At 46.1% G+C, this 22,848-nt stretch overlaps 1 protein-coding gene across 3 annotated transcripts; it reads left to right on the forward strand.

Annotated features, from left to right (window-relative positions):
* Nucleotides 1-6,420: 6,420 nt before the first annotated feature.
* Nucleotides 6,421-21,964, forward strand: NEIL2 (nei like DNA glycosylase 2). 3 transcript variants are annotated; one of them, XM_019440950.2, is made up of 5 exons: nucleotides 6,421-6,578; nucleotides 8,496-8,635; nucleotides 13,891-14,243; nucleotides 18,800-18,996; nucleotides 20,925-21,964. In XM_019440950.2, exons 2-5 carry the CDS (start codon nucleotides 8,498-8,500, stop codon nucleotides 21,236-21,238), a joined length of 1,002 nt encoding a protein of 333 aa, XP_019296495.1. In that variant the 5' UTR covers nucleotides 6,421-6,578; nucleotides 8,496-8,497; the 3' UTR covers nucleotides 21,239-21,964. The 3 variants fall into 3 exon arrangements, with proteins under 3 accessions (XP_019296495.1, XP_019296496.1, XP_019296497.1); XM_019440951.2 differs by lacking the exon at nucleotides 6,421-6,578 and adding an exon at nucleotides 6,585-6,806; XM_019440952.2 differs by lacking the exon at nucleotides 6,421-6,578 and adding an exon at nucleotides 10,071-10,249 and having other exon boundaries at nucleotides 8,621-8,635.
* Nucleotides 21,965-22,848: the final 884 nt, after the last annotated feature.

A 22,848-nucleotide genomic window follows, 5' to 3' on the forward strand; every position in this document is an offset into this window, starting at 1 on the left:
TTTCAAAGTCAGTTTTCTTTTAGTCTGTGTGTTGCTTGTTCACTCTTCTGGCTGAAGCCTGGGAGATTTACAGAGGTGATCGATAGCTGTGTTATGGGTTACCAGGAACAGACGAATCCGAAAAAGCCTGCAAGGCACCCACAGCTCCTGGGCCCAGGCTGTAGAAGTGATTGCAGGCTCCAAATGGGGAGGTCTTCAGATGGATGCGAACAGGGAGCTTTTCCTCCTGAGTGAAGGGTGATAAATGAGATGTCCCCCCACCCCCCACCCCTGCACCCTGCACATGACTCCCATCACGCACGCTCCAACCCCTCCCTGCTCTCTGGTGATTGTCTTCTCTTGTACAGCTGTGGTCGCCCTGGTTCACCTGAGAAACAAAGATGTGACTTCCTCCACCCTGGGTTTAGAAGAGGTTTTTTTAAACAGATGCACCTGCTCTTCTCATCACTGAGCAGTGGAGGTTTCTAAGCAGTGAATTTCTGATTGCAAGCGGTTCAGAAGCAGCTCAGTAGTAAACAGTACTAGTGGATAACTCTAGTAGACCCCTCTTACAATGACTTGTCTCTTGTGCTGCCTCTTTAAGATGGATTTGCTCAAATGAAATGGATTGTAATTAGAGATGTGAAAACACTTAGATTCGCCATTCCTCCCTTGTTCTTTTCCTTAGAACGCAAATAAAAAATTGAAAATATCTGTTATTCCTAGGGTTCTTGATAACCTGAGACATTTGAGTTGGGGCACAGATGTAGTAAGAAAAGACTGACATAAGAGAATTGTAAACAGGCATACAAGCAGGACTCTCTGCCAAAGTGATAGGCAATGCCGTTTCGTACGCTTTTCATCCTAAAGGCATTGCTGTATTATTCCAAGCACCCCCCAGCACTGCTGTAGTGATGGGGGTTAGAAACACTTTTAGGAATCCACCTGTTTTCTCCCTGTCTCTCTGACATCCTTGACAGTAGCTTCATGGTGTAGCTCACCTTGCAGATTTCCTCCATGTGGCTTCCAGCCTTAACCACAGCCCGAGTCCCCTTTACCCCGCCCACCCCTGCGTTAATTCGCATGTTTTGAAATTGTTCTATTTACATAATAATCTAGGCCTTTCCTCGTTTTTCATAGATCAAAAACACAACCATGTGTAAATTACACCTCAATTTTAAAAAGAACAAAAACATAACTGCCAATCTCTGCTACCAAGTACCAGATAGTTGATACACTGAAGTGACTGAGTTCCCACTCAAGGCAGATTTTTAGTCTGCTTTACAGTCTTGGTAAAGCAATTAGGAGGATGGTTACCTTGGGACTTTTTGACTATTTAAAAATTACTTGTGGGTTCCTGTTGGGTGAATCTCAGGGTCTCTAGAAGGGGGCCGCTGGCATATACACACTCGTGGAATGGATTCTGTGTCCAACTCCATTCATGCTTCTGCTTCCTCAAAAAAGGGAGAGGGCCAGAAAGAGTTAAAAATGGAAGTTTATTTTTTTTAAGTTTATTTATTCTGAGAGCACACACACATGAGTGGAGGGAGGGACAGAGAGAGAGGGAGAGAGAGACAATCCCAAGCAGGCTCCTCACTGTCCGTGCAGGAGCTCAATCCCACAACCTTGGAGAGAGAGTCCACTGGAAAGAGTAAAAAATGGAATTTGGGGCACCTGGGTGGCTCAGTCGGTGGAGCATCCAACTACGGCTTAGGTCATGATCTCATGGTTTGTGGGTTTGAGCCCCTCATCGGGCTCTGTGCTGACAGCTCGGAGCCTGGAGCCTGCTTCGGATTCTGTGTCTCCCTCTCTCTCTCTGCCTCTTTCCTGCTCGCTCTCTCTCTCTGAAAAATAAACATAAAAAACTAAAAAAAAAATGGAATTTGAGGGTTCAGAAATTGTAGTCCAGGTCTGGCCATTGTCTGGCTGCACGAGTTGGGGCAGTTTACCAAACTGCTCTTCACCTCAGCATCTTTATCTGTAAAATGTTTTGGATCCAGCAGATCTTTAAGGCCCCTGTGAGTTCTAAGTAGTTGTGACAGCTGCCATAATCTGAAATTATCCTTGCCACGTCTGGTATCATACGAGGAGTGCATGCTACCGTTCCTGTTTGGTACTCCATCGTGTTGTGAGGATGATCAGGAAAGGACAGAAAAATTATTCCCCAGAGACCCACTGAATTAGATCTACCATCCAGGACTTCGGACCAACAGCTCTGAAACTACAAGAAAGTGGCTTACCTCTCTCTCAGTCTTATATACTCTCGTCAGTAAAGATGAAACCTCAGGGCCTGGAGTCTAGAGACTCCAGACTGATGTTCTTCGAATGGAAACGCATACCTTTTTTGTGTTCTAAGTAATGCACTTAAAAAAAAAAGTTTCAGAAGCTATACATCCAGCAAGTATTGTCTCACAAAGTACCCACCTTGGAAACTATTTATTTTAATGCTGCAGCCATTGCAGAGATATATGTTGGAATTCCCTTTAGACACTCTCCAGAATCTGCTCATGTCAACCTAAGAGAACCAGGCTTATTGCTCATTGCTTCCTAGCCACATTCAGTGTGGGGCCCCAAATAGAATTACATCACCTGACCAAATTTTGTCACCAGTCCTTTCTAACTGCCTCTTTAAAGGATAGGAATTTGTCATCAAATGAAGAGCTATTGAGGAATGTTCTATAGACTCTGAAAGCTACTCCCAGCAAAGAAAGCAGGGGAAATGGGGGACATTTTCGGGTCTTCTATGGACGCCACACTGCAGAGAAAGCATGCTATGCGCTAATTCTGGTCTGAGGTTTCCAGAGGAACATTACCTACTTAGAACATTACTTATTTAGAACATTCTAAGTAAGTATTCTGAAAATATAATAAAAGCCAGGTCTACTTGCCCAGAAAGGTACCCACGCCCTGAGATTTTACCCGCTATTCATCATTTTAGGGGTTTCACGGACTCTGGAAACTTCTCCATATAACCCAGGTTAAGAACTCCTGCTCTCAGGCTCTGGTTTGGTCCAGTGCTGCAAGGCCAGGTCAGCTCCATCTAGGGTGTCCTGGCACTTGGTAGGACACGTTGGCTCAGAGTAAACCTTCCTATTTAGCTATGAAGTCAAGCAATCTATCAATCCCAGGGGCCCTGGTGCTGCTCTAGACTCCCAGGAGGCCCTGCAGCCTAAAATCCAGCTGTTTGCACAAGGACAGGGCCGAGGAATTCCGGGTAGTTCAACCTTACAGGATGGTATGGGTCTGGAGTCGTGGGAACGCGATGGGGTTACAGGACACAAGCTGCTCAGGATTTGGGGAAGTTAACATTGCTAAGGTTTCCGATAGCGGGCCTCAACATTAAGATCCGCTCAACATTTAATCATTCAAAGAATATTTATTATTGAGTGCCTACCAACTGCCAACCACTGTTCGACCAGGAGAGTCGAACAGAAAGAAAACTGAACCCTGCTAGGAACAAAGGATAGATACCTGGATTGAGAGACCATGCCTGATTCATTTACAGATCATGAAGGGTCTCAGAGATCATCTGGTCCAAACCCTCTTGTCTCCCGCCATTGTTGAGGGAACCTGCCCAAAGCCATGGAGCTGACCTGGAGCCACACTTAGCACCTAACCTCAAGGAAGGCTCAGAAATTGGCATAAAAGTACCATCCTTGCAGTTAATGCACTCACCATATGGGGGCACCAGCATCCTCCTACTCTCTTGTGGCCACCGGAATATAAAAAAGCCTGATTTTCAAGCAATCTGAGGTCAGCCCAGAACTTCTGCTAAAAAAAGTGCCTACTGCTTATTGAGCATTTCTGCACGTAGGACGCCGCTAGTAGCTTTATATATCTACATAAAACATGTCTATATCCTCACAATCATGTTTTGAACACCAGGAAGATACTGCCCATGGATTTTAAGTAACCCACTGTAGGTCACAGAATGAATATGCCTCCAGGCATATTCTGAACCTTCTCAGGGTGGTTCAGAATCCCATACTCTTTCACTGGCAGTTTGATTCCTCACCAGATCCTTCTGCTTTTCTCCTTCATGTCCTTTCTTGCTATCTTTGAGGTGGCTGTATTCTAACTGATTTTCTAACTGATTCTATTCTAACTATATTCTAACTATTCTATTCTATATTCTAACTGATTTTCTGATTCTATTCTAACTATATTCTAACTATTCTATTCTATATTCTAACTGATTGTATTCTGATTTTCATGTGCACTGTAACTTTAATGCTGTTGGAGAAATCAGGGCCACAAAGGAAGAAGGAGGAATTGGCTCGATGGCCCTTAGAAAGCTAGGTGCTGAGGCCCAGGCTCCTGTGAGCTTTGGGGTTGCCCCCAATCCAGGAGACAAATAATAATAACTAAACATATGGAGCCGGGCCCAGTGCTCAGAGATGTAGGGAAATCGTCTCAATAAATCCCACAGTATCCCAGGGAGGTAGGCATTTCATTTCATTCCATAGATGAAGAAACTGAGGTACAGAAAGGTAAATTACTTGCCCAAGCTCTGCCCACTGAGTGGCGAGATCTGGACCCAGGTAGTCAGTTACAGAAATAGTGTTCTTTGCTGCTATTCTACAGAGCTGCACTTCTAGGGGTTTGTCCTTCCCCAGCCTTACTCTCTTGGAATGATGGTTACATACCCTTGCACAGCGCTTTACAGTTCATGAGTGTTTTGCATCTAATATCTCATTTAATCATTCAAAGAATATTTATTATTGAGTGCCTACCAACTGCCAACCACTACGTTCTAAGCCCTTGCTACCCCAGGTGTGGTCCCTGGTCCAGCAGGAGGGAGCTGCTGGAAAGGCAGTCTTGGGCCCTGCTAGAAACCAGAGTCAGAATCTTCATGTAAACAAGATTCTTAGGTGATTCATAGGCATATTAAAGTTTGAGAAACCCTGTCCATAATAAAGCCATATATATCTCACTTAAATTAAAGATTCAAAGATCTATTGTGACTTGCTTGTCTTCCCGTAGCTAATAACAAGGCAATATAATGTAAAGAGCTTACAACAGTATCTCACATATAGTATCCGCTCAACAAATAGCTATTATAAATGATAGTCAAGCTGTGAAACATTTGGTTTCTTTTTTTTTTTTTAATGTTTATTTACTTTCGAGAGAGTGCAAGTGGGGGATGGACAGAGGATCCAAAGCAGGCTCTGCACTGACAGCAGTTACCCGATGTGGGGCTTGAACTCATGAACCGTGACATCATGACCTGATACAAAGCTCAACTGAGTCAGCCAGGTGCTCCTGGTTTCTTAACTCTATAGCCCTTTGGCCTCAGCAGAGCCTTCTTAGGCACCATTCATTCCAAGAGCTGAGGCAATGATTGCATTCTGTCTTCCTTCCTAACTCAGCTAGAGTCTAGAGAATGGGGATTTAGGGGCTCCAGAAGCTACTGTTTGTCCAGATCCTATAGCAGGGGGCATCCTGATGGTGAGGCTGTTCTCCAGAAGAGGCCAGATATACAAAGAGGGAGACTAGAAGGTTCTCAGGGGATCCCAGTTTCCAACCTGGAAATTCAGCACCTGTAAACCTCATCCCGTCTCCAGGGTCCCTCCATGCTGAGGAACTTCAGTATCCCAAGCCTCCCTAGCCCTCCTCTCCTCACTTCCTGCCTCATCCCCTTTAGTAGAAGGCCACCTGTTCCGTTCCCTCTCAGTCAGAAAGACACCATCTGGTAAGGGACTGGGCCTGTCTCCTGTGCTGGCCAAGTCCTCCTCAGGATCCTTTTGGCCAGGGTCTATGGTGCCTGCTATCCTGGATAGTTTCCAGAACACCTGCTCTGGCTCTTCCCCAAACTTCCCTGCTGTCTTCTTGGAAAGTGCTGGCTCCCCATCCTCTTTGGAGAACTAACAAAGGAACATTCATTTTTAAATAATCTACCATTTTATCTTTATTACTCTCTGAAATAAAAATTTAAATATTAATTTTAAAGCAAAATTTGCTTAGGGCAAAAATTAAATAATAATATTCAAATAATATAAAGTGAAAGATCCCACCCTTTAAAAATTTCATGAGACTTTCTTGAAACTTGTTTCCTTTCCAAAATGAGCTAAGCTTGGACGCCGTGCGAAATCAACTCAAAAAAGGTTTTGCCCGAACCACCCAAAGTTCTCCTATTCAGGAATTTAACTTTTCACTATAGTTGCCTGTCTCCATTAGACAATAAACGTTCCCAAACGCGGTTTTCTGGTCTCCACCAGGTGCTCGATCTCTGCCTCTCTGGGCCCTTCTCTCCCTTTCTCCTGCCCTTTACGCCCAACACGCGACCACCCCCTCAGGGGAGGAGCCTCGCGCCCTCTCCAGCCAGAGCAGGGCCCCGCCCCCTGCGCTCTCCACCCACCCCACTCTCGGGGGCGGAGTCCCGCTCCACCCCACGCCCCGGCCGAACACCGGAGCCCTGCCCCCTGGGGGAGGAGCCTGGCGCTACCCGGCCCCTCCCCGCCTCGGGATCTGGACCTGCTTCTCCCGGGGCTGTTCCGCGGGTAGAGCTGGGCGCACGCCTGCCTCCGCGTCCTCTCTGTCCTGTGCTCGGAAGCGGCGCCGCGGTCCTGGGGCGGGCTGAGGGGTGTGGGCCGCAGCCGGTGAGTTCCGCCGGCCGCACCCGCCGTGGCCCGCGCCTGCGGGGAGGGAGGAGCAGGCCGGGACGGCGCAGGCCCCCTGCGCAGCGGTGCGCGGAGCTCCTGCGGCCGGAGTGCCCGGTTTTCCCGCGGCCTGCGCGGGGTCGTCACCAGCTACTTGCGCGACGACGCAGTGACCGACAGTTTTAGAAGCATCCTTTCCGGAATCCGCACCCGCGGCCCAATTTTTTGGTTGGTTTGTTTACCGCTGTGAGTCCCTGCATTTACCCCTGGGAGGTTCCCCTCCCCCCCGTGCTCTTCAGCACTGTCTCTGCGGCTGCCCGTCTCCCTGCCTCACCCTGGGAGACTTAGGGAAAAGTAGCCATTTTAGAGCCACCCTCGGGGAGTGAGTGGTTTACCTCAAGAAGGGAGGACGCCCTGAAGCCCCTCTCCTCTGCCGATTTCGGCGTGGCCACTACGAAGCCATTAACCAGCCTAACGGCGGTTAGCCTCTCTAAGGAGGGGCCTTGAGAGTAAGCAAGATGTCCCCATCAAATCTTTGTCCTTTCCCCTTCTGGTCCCTTCAGGCTATGGCAGAGGTAACTTGCTGCCCAGTTTTACATCTCCATAAGTATACCTAAAAGAAATACGCCCCTGTGTCAAGAAATTTCAAAGGGTAAGTGCATTTCAGATGGACGCTTTTCCAGAAACTTCCTCCGTTGGAGATGGCCTGGGTACAGAGAGCTGGTTTTGGTTTAGGTCCGCTCCAGTCTGGCAGGTCTCCTTGCAATCCAGAACTTTTTGTCAGTAAAGCCTCTCCAGTATCTTGAAGGCTGATTAAGGGAAATAGCACTACTTTTTAGCGAATCTAAAGCACCATCAAATTTAAAATACACATAATTGAACGTGCTGCTAATTAAACTATGAGAAAGTGTGCATATAGTAAGAGGCATCCCCATTTTGGAAAACTTTAAATGTTTTTTAGAACTGCTGAAATACGATAGCTCCCACCATGCCAGGTACCTACGTAGTTCTTTGGGGTTTTGTCATAACTTACAGTCTTGTGCAGGTGAGGAAATGGATGGTTAAGTAGTGTGCCCTGGTTAAGGGGAGGGGTGGGGTGGGGAGGGACTCCTAGTTGCAGGAAGCCTGGGTACAGGCCACTCAGACTCAAACATCTGAATGCTTATACGTAAACTCTGAGTGAACTTGGGTGATTGGGGGCAGAGAGAGATGGGGGTCACAGATAACCATGGATCAGGGTTAAGACAACCCCAGCTGTTTGCAGTTACCAGGAATAATTATCTGTAGTTAAGCTGGATGTGGCCTCTCCCTGCTCGGAACGAACATGACCCCCTGTCTGCACTTGTCATGGTTCTGAGCTCTGTATTTGTCATCACAAACACACAGAACCCCTACTAGTGGGGTGGTCCTGGGAAGACCACATCCACATCTGTGTCTCTGTGTCCCTTACAGCTTTCTCTTCCATCACCATTTCTCCCCTAAAAGTGGGGAGAGAAAGCAGCAGTGGGTTGGAATAATTGGTTTTGCTGAAGGGGGAGGACAGGGAAAGTGTGGAGAGGAGTCTGGGGCCCACAGTGCAGGCAAATTACCTAGGGCCAGCTCCCGTCCAAGCCGCCACAGGAGCAAAGTGGAGGCTCCCATGACGTGATGCCTAGCATGCTGTTGGTGTGTAAACAAGTTTGTTGCATGAAGAAAGGTGAGAGGGGCTGGAGAAGGAAACTGGGCCATTACTGGGGAACTGGCCCACACCCTGGCACAGCTTGTCCTTCTCTTTGATCTGACCCCTCTTCTCAGCCACACTCTCTTTTTGGCCATCTATACTCTTCAAGCTGATGGCAAAACACAGCTGCTTGGAACTTGGCACCCATAAAAAATGCTAGAGAAAAGCTAGCTTCTTTTCCCCACTTCTGCCTGCAGGGATGCCAGAAGGACCATCTGTGAGGAAGTTCCACCACTTGGTCTCCCCCTTTGTGGGGCAGCAGGTGGTCAAGACAGGGGGCAGCAGTAAGAAGCTAAACCCTGCCAGCTTTCAGTCCCTGTGGCTCCTAGACAACCAGGTGAGTTGATTTGGGCTTGATACCTCACATACATGGGCTGGCTCCATCAGCATGTCCTGTGACTCCCATAGAATTTATCTCTAGGAGCACCTGGGTGGCTCAGTTGGTTGTGTGTCCGACTTCGGCTCAGGTTATGATCTCGCGGTCTGTGAGTCCGAGCCCCACGTCAGGCTCTGCGCTGACATCTAGGAGCCTGGAGCCTGCTTCCCATTCTCTCTCTCCGCCTCTCTCTCTGCCCCTCCCCTGTTCATGCCTGTCTCTGTCTCTCTGTCGAAAATAAATAAACATTAAAAAAACAAAAAAAAAAAAAGAATTTATCTCCAGACTTGCCATGCTGTCGCTTCCTTGAGCCCAAGACAGCCACGCTAAGACCCCATGCAGCCTCTCCTCTGAAAGAGCATGGCCTGATCTAGATTCCGGTCGGCTCATCCTTGCCCTGAGCATAAGTCAGAATTGCCTCAAGGAGGGTCCCAGGGCTCCTGTGGTCTGACTCGTGGCTCTTCCTCTAGGCCTGCTTCTTACCCTGCCATAAATCTCACTTCCAATCATATTGAACTATCTGGAGCTCCTCTACCAATCCTTCTTGCTCAGGGTTTTGACATGCTGCTCCCCTGCTTGGGCAAGTCTTCCTTTTTTCCCCAAATCTGTCCCATTCCTATCCCTTCATGTGACCATGGTAATTCCTTATTTTCAGGATTCAGCCTTGCCATCACATCCTCTGAGAAGCCTGGCCTGCCTGCTCTAAAGCTGGGGAGAGACTTCTCTGTGCTTCCAGGCCCCCCCACCCTGAAAGGCGGGGGGGGGGGGGAGGTGGGGGGTCCTCCAATTAAATTTGTTTTACTTGTTGAATAGAGGCGACAGATAAGTAGGTCAGGGCCTGTGCCCTCGTCAGTATTGTATGCCTAGCACTAAGCTGAGTGCCTGCTCTTAGGAGGCATATATATGGTAATTACCTATAGAAAAAATAAATTAGCTCTGGTGTTTAGCTGTGTGCTCCTAAGCAAATTGCTTAATCTCTTAGCTCTAGTTTCTGCAATCGTAAAATGGGGATAAATCACTTACCAGTTAAAATTGTTTTAAACCGACTTTATGCCTGGCACAGATAGGTGTTCCATAAATGCTAATTCTCTTTTTTCCACCTTACCCTTCACACACCCCCCTCAGGTTATAAAACCATTCTTGGTTAGAACTGAAAGAGGTCTTCTAGAGCTTCATGTATATTTTCAACGTTTGGAGATGGGGGCTCAGAGAGGTAGAACTCTCAACCCAAGTTGACATAGCTACCTGGAAGCCAGGTCCCCTGACTTCCAGGTCTGTGCTCCTCCCACGGGAGCCTTTGGACTCTTTGACTAGATGCTACACTGCAAGGTTTGCAGGGGCAGGATTATATCCTTTCACCTCTGGATCACTAGCACTTAGCCTGTGCCCGCCGCAGAACTAGCTCTCCGAGAATATATATGAAATGGCTGAGTGGACTGAAGAATGTGTGGAAAAGGAAATCTTGAGACGGAGCTGGGAGTCAGTTTCCTAGAAAACCAAGGTAGAAATTGGGTGTTGTGGAAGCCTGAGAACCCTGCGGGACATGGCCTTGGGGAACAGCCTGGCATGTGGGTGGTAAGTTCTCATCACTGCACTTCCTTCTCTGCACGTCTCCCTCCTAAGGGTCCAGGAGTCGAATTTGGAAAGTAAGACCTGGATGGACAACAGAGGAAACTGTTAGGTAACAGTGAACAGGAAGGAGAAGAGCATATGATTAAGCCCCATTTGAGGGCCTCAACAGAGAAGAAGTCCTTGGGGCCTAGAGTAAAAGACTTCATGAAGGAGGTGGGATTTGAGTTGGACCTTGAAGGATGTAGGAATTTCGATGGACCAAAAGGAAAAGAAGGACATTTCAGGTTTCTGAAGCAGTTACAGACAGGAATGAGCACAGTGGGCTGATGAAGCAGGGAAAAGATTGGCCCCACTCTGTGCCACCTGTTTTTCTGGCATGTCACTTTCCCTGTCTTTCCTTGTTTGTTCTCCAGTTTCTATATCTGGAATTGTGTTTGATGACTCATGACAGATTCAGAAGAACAGCTTATTCATGTCTGGAGGTTTCTCCCTGCCACCCCCCGCCCCCCGCTTCCCCCTTCACTTCCTTGACATAATGGGAAGTCTAGAGGAGGCAGTCCAGAGTGGTATGGGAACAACACAAGATCATTAGGCATCAGGTTCTCTGCCTTCCCCTCCCTGGGGTGTGACCCTCATCCTCATGATGATAACATGGCTGCTGGAATTCCAGCCATTACATTCTAGGCAGGAAGAAAGGAATAGGGCAGAAGGGACCTGAAAGCTGCTTGTTCACCTGTTTTATTTTACTATTTTTTTTTAAGTTTATTTATTTTGAGAGAGAGAGTGGGGGAGGGGCAGAGAGAGGAGAGAGAGATCCCAAGCAGGCCCCCTCACTAACAGTGCGGTGCCTGATGCAGGGCTCCATCCCACAAACTGTGAGATCATGACCTGAGCTGAAACCAAGAGTCAGACATTTAACTGACTGAGACACCCAGGCTCTCCATGGTTCTCCTGATTTAAAGAGCTTTTCTGGAAACCACATTTGACCACTCCTGCTTATGTATCACTGGCTGCCCCATCTCTAAGGGAGTCTGGGAGACAGATTTTTAGCTGAGAATATTGAGGTTCCCATAATTCAGCAGGTTTGTCAGTAGGGAAGAGGAGAGAGGGAGCCTGGGAGGCAGTCAACAGTCTCCCTACACCAGGTTCCGTATCTTCTTTGTTTTTCCCTCTTATTTTGCAAAGCACACACTCCAGGAGCTGCCTGAGAAAGAGTGCATGGGGGATAAGTATTGATTCCTTACATGGCTGTTAATGTTTCTATTCCATCCTTTTTGGGTGGAGTGGGAGATCTAATCCAACCCCCTTACATACTTAGACTTTTAACCAATCCTCTAATTAAAAAAAAATCTGTAGCAGCCTTACTGAGATATAATTGACATAACATACAATTCAGCCATTTAAAATGTGCAATTTGGTAGTGTTTAGTATCTTCACATAGTTTTACAGCCATCACCACAATTGATTTGAGAACATTATCATCTCCCCAGGAAGAAACCCTGTGCCTGTTAGCAGTCACTCCCCATTTCACCCCAACTTTCCACCCCTAGCCCTAAACAACCATTAATCTATTCTCTGTTTCCTTTTTTTTAAACATTTCACATATTTGGAATCATGCAACATGTATTCTTTTGTGACTGCTTTTACTGAGCATAATGTTTTCAAGGTTCATCCATGTTGTAGCATGTGTCAAGAATTTCCTTTTGAAGGGGCGCCTGGGTGGCGCAGTCGGTTAAGCGTCCGACTTCAGCCAGGTCACGATCTCGCGGTCCGTGAGTTCGAGCCCCGCGTCAGGCTCTGGGCTGATGGCTCGGAGCCTGGAGCCTGTTTCCGATTCTGTGTCTCCCTCTTTCTCTGCCCCTCCCCCGTTCATGCTCTGTCTCTCTCTGTCTCAAAAATAAATAAAAAACGTTGAAAAAAAAAAAAAAAGAATTTCCTTTTGAAATAATGAGTTTCCAGAGGGAAAGAGTGGAGACTTACTCATCTGTATGCCCCTCAGAGCCTAGCGCACTGCCTGGCACATTGTATAAGTTCAATTAATGGTCAGTTAATTGAAGTAACAACAATTTCACAGGAATTTAAAAGAGGGACAGTAGAAATTGCCAACAGTGTCTTGACCTAGGCATTTTTTGACCTGATGAATGTTTTGATCCTCAGGGGCATTTCACAGATACAGCATTATACCAACATTGGTGAATTTTCATCAAGAGGGTGTTTTCTGGAACAAAGCCTGTTTTTGCCCACTTAATTCTTGCTCACTTTTTTATGTAGCTCAGTTAAAGCTGTTTCTAATATGTGGCAGCAAACTGCCGTGCTCAGACTTGCAGATGAGTTATTCTGGAATTATTTAGAAAGGTAATGCCCTCTTTTAGGGAGAGGATTTCGAAGAACTACAGTTATAATGTGTATACTCACTGACAAATTGGAGATGACATCAGAACTGTGTGATCTCTAAGTACGTACTTTGGGTGGCTGAAAAAGCGACATAGGCGATTCCATTATTGATGCCAGGTGTTTTGGTTTTGCCTGAATTTCAAATCATGCAGATCTGGCTCATCCTGGAATCTGGACATGCATATCACATACTAGGGCTAGCAATATGAAAATAGAATACGAAGCAGCCGGAACATTCTTTTACATACGTTTCCCTTTCTCCTCTTTTACTGAAATCATTTTCATTGGGATGAGGTGAATTCTTATTACATTTTATATACATTTTATGGTTTGATTCATGGATCAGTTTTTGTTGATCGATACTCAATTTTTATTGATTATAGTTTTTTATTGTGAGTTCTCTTGTGGTTTCTTCTGAATCCAATTTCAGTGAGCTGAGAAGTACCAATTTTTACAATGTGTAAAATACATTGTATATTTAGAGTGTACACAATACTTTAGCTGCTGTCAATTTGTGTGGTGTGTGTGCTGGTTATTTCTAACAAAGAAAGGTATTAATTAAATACAAGAATGACAGTTTGCATTTACTTCTTAGCCAATCTGTGAAAGCATTTCCCCTCAGGAATTCTAGGGTGGTCCTGCTGTATAGCATGGATCTGTGTCGTTGCTAATCTAAGTCTTCTGCTTTCAATCACTTTGAAAACTGTGTGCTAACTGCCCACACCACTTGAGTGGAGAGCAAAAGGCAAGTACAAAACATTCAACTTGGGAGAGCTTCATGGAAGAGGCAAAAAGGGATAAATTTGCATTCAGAGAGATACCTGCATACCCCTTTTCTCGTCTTCCCTTCTTTGGGGCTGTAAGCCTGTCCCAGTCCATTCAGACTACTTTAGCAGAATACCACAGATGAGGTGACTTATCAACCACAGAAATTCATCTCTCACAGTTCCAGAGGCTGGAAATCCAAGATCAGACAGCCTGGCGGCTTGGGTGTCTGGCGAGGGCCTGCTTCCTGGTTCATAGACCGCCACCTTCTTGCTGTCCTCACCTGGTGGAAGGGGTATGGGAGCTCTCTGGGGTCTCTTTTAAGGGCACTAATCCCATTCATGAAGACTTCACTCTCATGACCTAATTATCTCCCAGAGGCCTCACTTCCAGATACCCTCACACTGTGGGTTAAGTTTGACTGTACAAATGTGGGGAGAACACAACTCCATAGCAAAGGCTTAGATCACTTTCATTTTTTTCAGGTCCATGGAAAGAAATTATTCCTTAGATTTGATCCAGATGAAGAACTTGGGTCCCTTGGCAACAACTCACTACCGGAGCCTCTGCAGGAAGGAGAGAAGAAGGAAGAGGCTGAGGACCAAAAGCAGGCCTTGGGGCCCAGCAGCCGGGAAATCAACCGGTCCTCTCAGTCCCTGGAGTGTGTTGTTCCCAGTGGAGACAACGGTTTGGAGTGTTTGCGGGGAGACACTCCTGCAGAAGGTGCTGAGAGGTGGCTGCAGGTCAGCTTTGGTTTATTTGGCAGCATTTGGATGAACGAGTTCTCCAGAGCGAAGAAAGCAAACAAGAGGGGTGACTGGAGGGACCCCATTCCAAGGTAATGAAGTGGTTGAATGGGCTGTGGGCTGTGGCTCTGCAGTGTTTAACACAACGCCCCCGTGCAGGCTTGGGGTTAGGCTCTGTGGGCTCACTCACATGGCTATCCTCCCTGCTCTCCAGCTGCACACTTCCTAGGAGAGAGAAGACACTTCTGTGTCTACCCATAGTAGACAGCAGTCTGTGGTCTGTACTCAGAGAGCGGAGGAAACATACTGGGGCAGCTTAGAAAAAAGGAAGAACTTTCCCCACAGGCGTGGCTCCTGAAGGTGGATGGCTCTGAAGGACATTTTATGGCTTGACTAGTGCACTGTGAGAGCAGTGCCTTGGTGTGTAAGTCTCTGTCCATTTCCAGGATTATTTCCTTAGTACAGATTCCCAAAGGAGTCTTTGCTGGTCACGGAGAACACACATTCTCATGGCCTTGCAGAAGTGCTCACACTTGGCTGGATTCTTTTATATTTATATATATGTGTATATGTATATATAAAGCTTATAGATATATAGATCTGTAGATATGATCTATAGATATAGCATGTATATATTATACATTTTTTTCCATGGGGGTAAAATATGTTGGTCAGAGTTTAATGGATAATTTGTCCTGAGACCTTGAAAACTTACAAATCAGGGGTGCCTGGGTGGCTCAGTTGGTTAAGCGTCCGACTTCAGCTCAGGTCACGATCTCACGGTCCGTGAGTTCGAGCCCCGCGTCGGGCTCTGGGCTGATGGCTCAGAGCCTGGAGCCTGCTTCCGATTCTGTGTCTCCCTCTCTTTCTGTCCCTCCCCCGTTCATGCTCTGTCTCTCTCTGTCTCAAAAATAAATACACGCTAAAAACAAAGAAATTTAAAAAAGAAAAAAAGAAAACTTACAAATCAGAATGCACATCTCAGCACTGTGGGAAGGGACAACCAGGTAGTCCTGAGGCTGAGGCTGAAGCCCCTGTGCACTCTCAGAAGACAGATAGTGAAGATTAAGTTTACTCTTATTATGATGCCCTTACTTTATACAAGTCTCAATATTTTAAGCCACACAGTATGTGCACAATCGCAGATAATGGCGGGGAAAATAATGCCACTAAATAAATTCGCAACAAAAGATTTCATGTGTCTGTTTGCCATCTGGATGTCTTCTTTGGAAAAGGGTCTATTCATGACTCCTGCCCATTTCTTCACTGGATTATTTTTGTGTGTGTGTGGGGGGGGGGGGGTTGAGTTTGATAAATTCTTTATAGAATTTGGATACAACCCTTTATCTGTTATGTCATTTGCAAATACCTTCTCCCATTCCATTGGTTACCTTTTAGTTTTGCTGATTGTTTCCTTCACTGTGCAGAAGTTTTTTATCTTGATGAGGTCCCAATAGTTCATTTTTGCTTTTGCTTCCCTTGCCTCTGGAGACATGTCAAGTAAGAAGTTGCTGCAGCTGAGGTCAAAGAGGTTGCTGCCTGTGTTCTCCTCTAGGATTTTGATGGTTTCCTGTCTCACATTTAGGTCTTTCACCCATTTTGAGTTTATTTTTGTGTATGGTGTAAGAAAGTGGTTCAGTTTCATTCTTCTGCATGTTGCTACCCAGTTTTCCCAACACCATTTGCTAAAGAGGCTGTCTTTTTTCCATTGGATATTCTTTCCTGCTTTGTTGAAGATGAGTTGGCCATACATTTGTGGGTCCATTTTTGGATTCTCTGTTCTGTTCCATTAATAAACATATTTGCTTTTGTTCCAGTACATAGTCTTGATGATTACAGCTTTTTGTAATACAGCTTGAAGTCGGAATTGTGATGCCTCCAAGCTTTGGTTTTCTTTTTCAACATTACTTTGGCTATTCGGGGTCTTTTTATTTATTTATTTTGAGAGATAGATTGAGATTGTGCACAGGGGAGGGTCAGAGAGAGGGAGAGAGAGAATCCCAAGCAGGCTCCAATGCTGTCAGCACAGAGCCTGAACACGGGGCTTGATCCCACAAACCATGAGACCATGACCTGAGGTAAAATCAAGAGTCAGATGCTTAACTGACTGAGCCACCAGCACCCCAGGGGTCTTTTCTTTAAATCTTCTCTTGCCAAGTTATATCTGTTTTTTTTATTCTTCATGTTTTATATTTTCCTTTGTCCCCCACCCTACTCTTTTTCTTAATTAGGCTTACCAGAGTTTTATCAACTTTGTTCATCTTTCAAATAAATAATACTAGTTTTATATACTCTATAAGGGAAGAGTGTCTACTCATTTTCCAAATGTTTGAGTGGGGTCATCATTTTGTTGTCATTTTATTACTGGATTCTGATCAGGACAGCCTGTAAATTTTCTACTTTAGGCATCTGTTAAGATCTGTAGCCAAACACATCATTGATCTTTGCTTACATTTTTATGTACATAAATGAAGATCAAAGTAAAACATTATGAAACTGTTAAGAACAGGTTATTGCTTTGAAAACTCAAATTTTCTCTATCCTTGCTTATTTTTTTTATTTAATATGCCAAATGTGGGAAGAAGAGTGTTAAAATCCTCTAGGGTGATTGTGGTTTTATAAAGTTTCTCCTTGTCTTTCTAGTGTGTTTATGTGTTTGCTGCCCTGTTGTTCAAGGCATCAAAGTCTCTGACTCTCATAGGTTCTTTGCAGCTTTATTATTAAATAATAACATACATTCTATTTGCCTTTAATCTTGAATTCTGCCTTTCCTGATGTGAATAATGCTACTCTGGTTGGCCCCCCATTTGGTCTTTTTCCACTTAGTTATAGGCATGCTTTTTCATTGATGTTAGGTATGTTTCTTATAAACAGTGAACATCTGGCTTTCGTATCTATTTCTTTTTAAGTTGACTTATTTATTTTGAGAGAGAGAGAGCATGCAGGGGAGGGGCAGAGAGAGAAGGAGAGAGAATCCCAAGCAGGCTCCACACCCCAGCAGCCCAGAGCCCGACACGGGGCTCCAACCCACGAACCACGAGATCATGACCTGAACCAAAACCAAGAATCGGATGTTCAACTGACTGAGCCACCCAGGTGCCCCGGCTTTGGTATCTCTTTAAAGTCAAACCGAAACTGTGTTTTGGAATGGGGTAGCTGCAGTATTTGGATTTCTTCCATTTGCCATTTTATTTTATCTTGTTTCTTTCCTTCTGTTGGATTTTTCAAGGTTTTTTTTTTTCCTCTTTTTAACTCCTGTTAATTTGTAAGTGCTTCTGTTCATCTCCTTTCTATTGCTAATAATCTTGACTTTAAATTAGGCCTGTGTTTTTTCTTAGCTAATAATGACTGCGTTTTTAATAACATTAAGTGAATGACACCTGTCCCTTATTATTGAAACTGGTTTTTTGCTCACTCTCCTTCATCCTTCTGAGAGGAGACCTTTAAAATGTTTCTACTTCACTGCTGCTTTTCTGTCATATCCACCCTATCTCCTGCGTTTGCTGAGATCGTTTAGAACCTTAGTTCCAGATTGTTAACTATATAATAGTTTTAATTATGTGTAGGTAAATTAATATTGAAAACACATGAACATGGGTATCTTCTGATTCAAGAATGCCTTCCTAACACATTACAATTCTCCGGTGTGCTACTGTAGTGTCCGCTTAGATCTCACAATAAATATTACACAACCCACTGCTGACCCTTATGACCTCCCCTTTTCATCTCCCCTTGGCTTGAGGTCCCTGCTGCTCTCATCCCATTGGACAGTTAGTCTTCCTTGAGTAGTTAACCTCAGTTGCTATGGTAGATGTGTCTCTGAGTCCTCTTCCTCTGAAGTTGTCCCTTTACTTCCACATAAGGTGCCAGCTACGTCAGATATGTGGATATTCCCTTTCAGATGTGGAGTCCGGTTGCGTCTGATTATCTGCCCTCACAAAGTAACCCATTGTTTCTTTATCAGAGTTCCTAAAGTTTCTCCTCTGTCCTTGGAATTCAGGAAGCCCCTGGGAGTACGTGTGGGTATGGATTTCTCAGTAAATCTTGCCTGGACTGGGAGTGGTACCTCTTTAGCATTCATTTCTGTCCTTCTTAACGAACTGTGTTTTGTGCAGGTAGCCACACCTGCTGGGCTTTAAGACTTTTCTGTGTGTTCCACATTGTCTTCAGTGAACATGTATTGCTATGATCAGAGAAATGAAGCGATACAGATGTCTTCTTTTAATCACCGCATTTAGCCCTGAGATTTTTCTGATGCTGGCAGAGCCATCCCTTTTCTCTTTTGGGATCTTAGCTTCCCTGGGTTAATCTTTTTTTTTTTTTTTTTGGTTAATGTTTATTTCTGAGACAGAGAGAGACAGAGCATGAGTGGGGGAGGGGCAGAGAGAGGGAGACACAGAATCCGGAACAGGCTCCAGGCTCTGAGCCGTCAGCACAGAGCCTGATGCGGGGCTCAAACCCACAAACCACGAGATCATGACGTGAGCCGAAGTCATTCACTCAACCGACTGAGCCATCCTGGTGCCCCATGGGTTAATCTTGACTGTGGAGTGGGAGCACTATGGACGTCTGGCCTGACTCTCGAGTGGGAACTGTGTGTATGCGTGCCCTGAACTGTATGGACTTATGATCTTTTCTTTCTTCCCAGGTTGGTCCTGTACTTTGGCGGTGGCGGCTTCCTGGCATTTTATAATTGTCAGATGGCTTGGAGCCCTTCCCCGGTGGTCATACCCGCTTCTGACATCTTGTCCGAAAAGTTCCATCGAGCACGAGCCTTGGAAGCTCTGAGCCAGGAGCAGCCTGTCTGCTATACACTGCTGGACCAAAGATACTTCTCTGGTTTAGGTATGACTGATGGGAGAGGGAGGACACCACCCGCCCCTGCCCCCCCCCCCCCAACCCCGCCGAAGCGTGCCAGTACTGCTGGTCTTGAGGCGGTCATTTAATCTCTTCAGCTTCACTTCCCTCATCTTTAAACTGAGGGAGTTAGATTAGGCAATTTCTAGCTTCTCTCCTAGCTGAAGAATTCGTATCCTAATTATATTATAAGCTGGAGTCTGCCGGTGGCCACAGTCCAGTGTAACTTCCTAAGGGGCAGGAGCCCTGTCTTCTTCCTCCTTGAACGCTCCACTGCCTGGTGCGGTGCCTTGCACGCGGCAGGTACTCGATCACCTGATCGGTATCTGCTGGGAACTGAGAGCTGTACAGTTTGCTGAGGGAGAGCACCACGTTCGCTGGTGGGGCCTCTCTTGGGCAGGTGGAGCTGCCTGCTGGCCAAAGCACACAAGCCTCAGGCCTCCTCTGGGAGCTTAAAAGACATGACCGAGGAAGCAGGTTCCCTCTCTCTGTGCAAGGGTCATGAGCAATGAAACTGTGAGCGTTTTGAGGCGGGGAGAGCTGAGCACTGTGAAAACTAGAACAGCCTGAACTAGAAAAACTTACTGCTCTTCCTGCTTCAGCAGAAGAATAAGTGCACCTGTGATTGGCTGCTGAGGCAATCGAGCGAGCCGGTGATGACAAAATCACCTCATAGCCCAGGCCTCGTGTTGCCTGCCGCAGCCACAGCTCACCTCATGAGCAGGGAGGAGCCCCAGGGGCTCACCAGACAGCGGCCTCGCATTTTCACAGTAAGACTGTGGGAGTCCCTGAGCCCTGAGGAATAAAGAGACCCTTACAAGTAGCCTTTGGGATATTTATAGCGGGAGCTAATGCTCTACTAACTAGTCATTATTACTAACCACAGTAATAACAGCCAACGTTTTTTCAAGTGACTCTAATATGCCAGGCACGTGCTTTCATTCTTACTGTTTCTCTGTAGGATAGTTACTTTTTACTTTTCCCTTTATTCAGATGAAGCAACTAAAGCAGAGGACACATTGCAGATAAATGGTACAGCTGAGCCGTGAAACCGGTTTGCCAGTGAATTGGTCATCCATCCAGTCCACACATGCTGAACACTTGCCTTCCACCACGCTCAGCTTCCCCTCTTAAGGAGGTTATTAATGGCCCGGTAGGCATGGACTCAGGTCACCACAACTTAAGACAGATTGTGGCAAATGCCTAGTAGAGATTAAAGAAAGTGCGCTGCTGGAACATTTTGAAGAGAATCAGTTAACTGATTCTGGAAGGAGGGCTCAAGGCTGACTTCAGAGAATGTGGCAGCAGTAGAAAAATAATGAAATAATATCTCTTAAACACTTTCTCCTTCAGGCATTATGCTTGACATTTTAAATAATAACAGCTAATATTTATTGAGTATTTTCTGTGTACCAGCCACAGTGCTCGGCATTTGTGCTTGTGTGTGTGAGAGAGAGAGAGAAAGAGAGAATTCTCATTTACTGCTCACAAAAGCAGGTAACCAAGCCCCATTTTACAGCTGAGGAAAGTGAAGCTTACAGAAGTTAAGGAACTTGCCAGAGTTACATAGCTAGGATCTGGTTGAGCAGGGGTTCAAAGGCAGATGGTCAGGTTCCATAGCCTGTTCTGGTAACCTCTTTGCTGTAACATGGACCATGCCTAAGTCTACTTCATTCCGTCTTCACAGCAACCTTAAAGGTAAGTATTAGCAAACCCGCTTGGCAGACAGGAAGTTGACTCAGGATATGTGACTTGCCCAAGAGCCTCCAGTCCATGGTAGAGCTTGCTCCAGATTTCCTGGAGGAGCCCCCTGCCGCTGTCCGACCAGCTTCAGTTTGCTCTGCTAACTTTGCGGACCGGGCTCCTCATGGATGTGTTCTTTTTCCTTCCCTTGCCCTCTCCCTGCCTCCTCCCAGGGAACATCATTAAGAACGAAGCCTTGTACAGAGCTGGGATCCATCCCCTTTCTCTTGGTTCCCTCCTCAGTCCTCCACATCTGGAGGCCCTGGTGGATCACGTGGTGGAGTTCAGTGCCGACTGGCTTCGGGGCAAGTTCCAGGGGAAACAGCAGCACACGCAGGTCTACCAGAAGGAGCAGTGCCCCGTCGGGCACCAGGTTATGAAAGAGGCATTTGGGCCTCCAGGCGGCTTCCAGAGGCTCACCTGGTGGTGCCCGCAGTGCCAGCCCAGGCTGCCACCTGATGAGCAAGAGCAGGGCCGGCTTTCCTAAGGCTCTCTAGCCCCTTCTTCATAACACTTTGCCCTACAGGGGCTGATTCCTGAGTGTCAGGAAAACGGGCACTGTCAGTATTTGGGACTGGGCACAGGAAGTAGAGGGCAGCGTGGGTCGGGGTGGGGGCGGGTGTCAGTACCATTGCTGTCCATCTCTCTGGTGTTCTAAGGCACTTTCTACAGGGTTAGATTTTTTTCTTTTCTCTAGTTTTGGTTAATTCTTCTTATCTAATTCTGCCATTGTGAAAGATGAGAAAACTCATGACAATGGTAAAGGGAGAAACCTCCCAGTGGGGCATTGAAAGTGATAGCATATGGAGAACAGCTATGCTTCCACATTGCTTTGCAGGCCTTTGGTTTTGTTTTTGAAAGCTTGGTTGGTTTTCAGGCCTTCCATTTGGAAAAAGGAGTTGTCTCTCTTTGTTCCCCTAGAGGGATCCAGGGATGAGGATGTAGTAGCACATGAGGGTAGTGACCCACCTGGATCCTTTCCTGTGGGATGGAGACCCCAAGAGAAGGGTGGGAGGAAGAGAGGGACCGGGAATTGGCCACCTTCCTGCCATGCCCAGTGGGCTTAAGAGAAAAGCTGCTTATTTCCTCCTTAAGGTGTTGATATGTTGAACAGTGCAGGAATCGAGGATTGTAGAGACATGTTGTCAGGTTGTTAGCAACATGTCCAAGAAACGAGGACAGTGACTTGAAAATAAAGCCCTTTGTTCTTTTCCGTTGTTGTCTTTATTTGGTAGTCAGGGCTCTTAGGCTGTAAATACCTGAGCTCTCGTGAAGGCGGCTGTGTAGGACTGGCTGAGTTGGTCCGACGGGTCCACTGAAAAGGAGCAGGGCAGGGAGGGGGTGAACACACACCTGCTCTTCTGCCCGTAGGTGTGCTGCATTGCCATGAAATGTGGCAGAGCACAGATGGATTTACTTCCATTGCACCAACCTCTGGCCTGTAGAAGACAGTGATTTGCATGAGCAAAATGGAAAAATGGTAAATATTTTAAGGCTTTGCTTTACATTCATCTCTTATGTCATCAAGAGTTGTTAACACTGGGGAAAGCCACTTTATGGCAGACCTGTAACCCATAGCACAGTTAACATATACTGAGTACTTTATGAGGAAAGCTATTAGCCCAGTTATTGCCATATAATCTGCAAAAAAACCTTTCGTGGAGATAAGTACTCACTGTTAGTCTTTGTTTTATAGATGAGGAAACAGAACTCTAGACTAGAGGCTGAGGAAGTTGCTTAAGATCACACAGTTAACAGAGTTCAAGGGCACACACATATCACTCACAACTTTGTGGTTCCTTCTGTACAGGCCTCTATAACTGTGCCCCCGTACTGACCCAGGTGATGACTGACATCATTAGGGGTATGTCCCTGAAAGTAGCCAAGTTTCCTTCGAGGCAGCACCTCTGAAAATATGACCTTAGGAAGAAGCATCGCCCCTGATGTCTCGCAAATGAAGGGTTCTGTCATCAGATAATGCCTTATTCCCCTTGTGGTGCTTTGTGGACCTCATAAAAGGCTCCCAGAAATTCTGCAATGAAGCAAAGTGCTCTTACTTTGCTCTGCCCACTGTTTCCAAACCTTATTTTACCATGA

The sequence above is a fragment of the Panthera pardus genome, unplaced genomic scaffold (assembly GCF_024362965.1).
Source record: "Panthera pardus isolate Hobbes unplaced genomic scaffold, ASM2436296v1 HiC_scaffold_13, whole genome shotgun sequence".
Lineage (NCBI taxonomy): Eukaryota > Metazoa > Chordata > Mammalia > Carnivora > Felidae > Panthera > Panthera pardus.

What these genes read in the sequence shown, in the direction of transcription:
- NEIL2 (XM_019440950.2), top strand. Translation starts at nt 8,498, where the DNA reads ATGCCAGAAGGACCATCTGTGAGGAAGTTCCACCACTTGGTCTCCCCC. An exon ending in TGGAGGGACCCCATTCCAAG is followed by an intron (nt 14,244 to 18,799) that starts GTAATGAAGTGG and finishes CTTTCTTCCCAG; the next exon opens with GTTGGTCCTGTACTTTGGCG. An exon ending in AAGATACTTCTCTGGTTTAG is followed by an intron (nt 18,997 to 20,924) that starts GTATGACTGATG and finishes GCCTCCTCCCAG; the next exon opens with GGAACATCATTAAGAACGAA.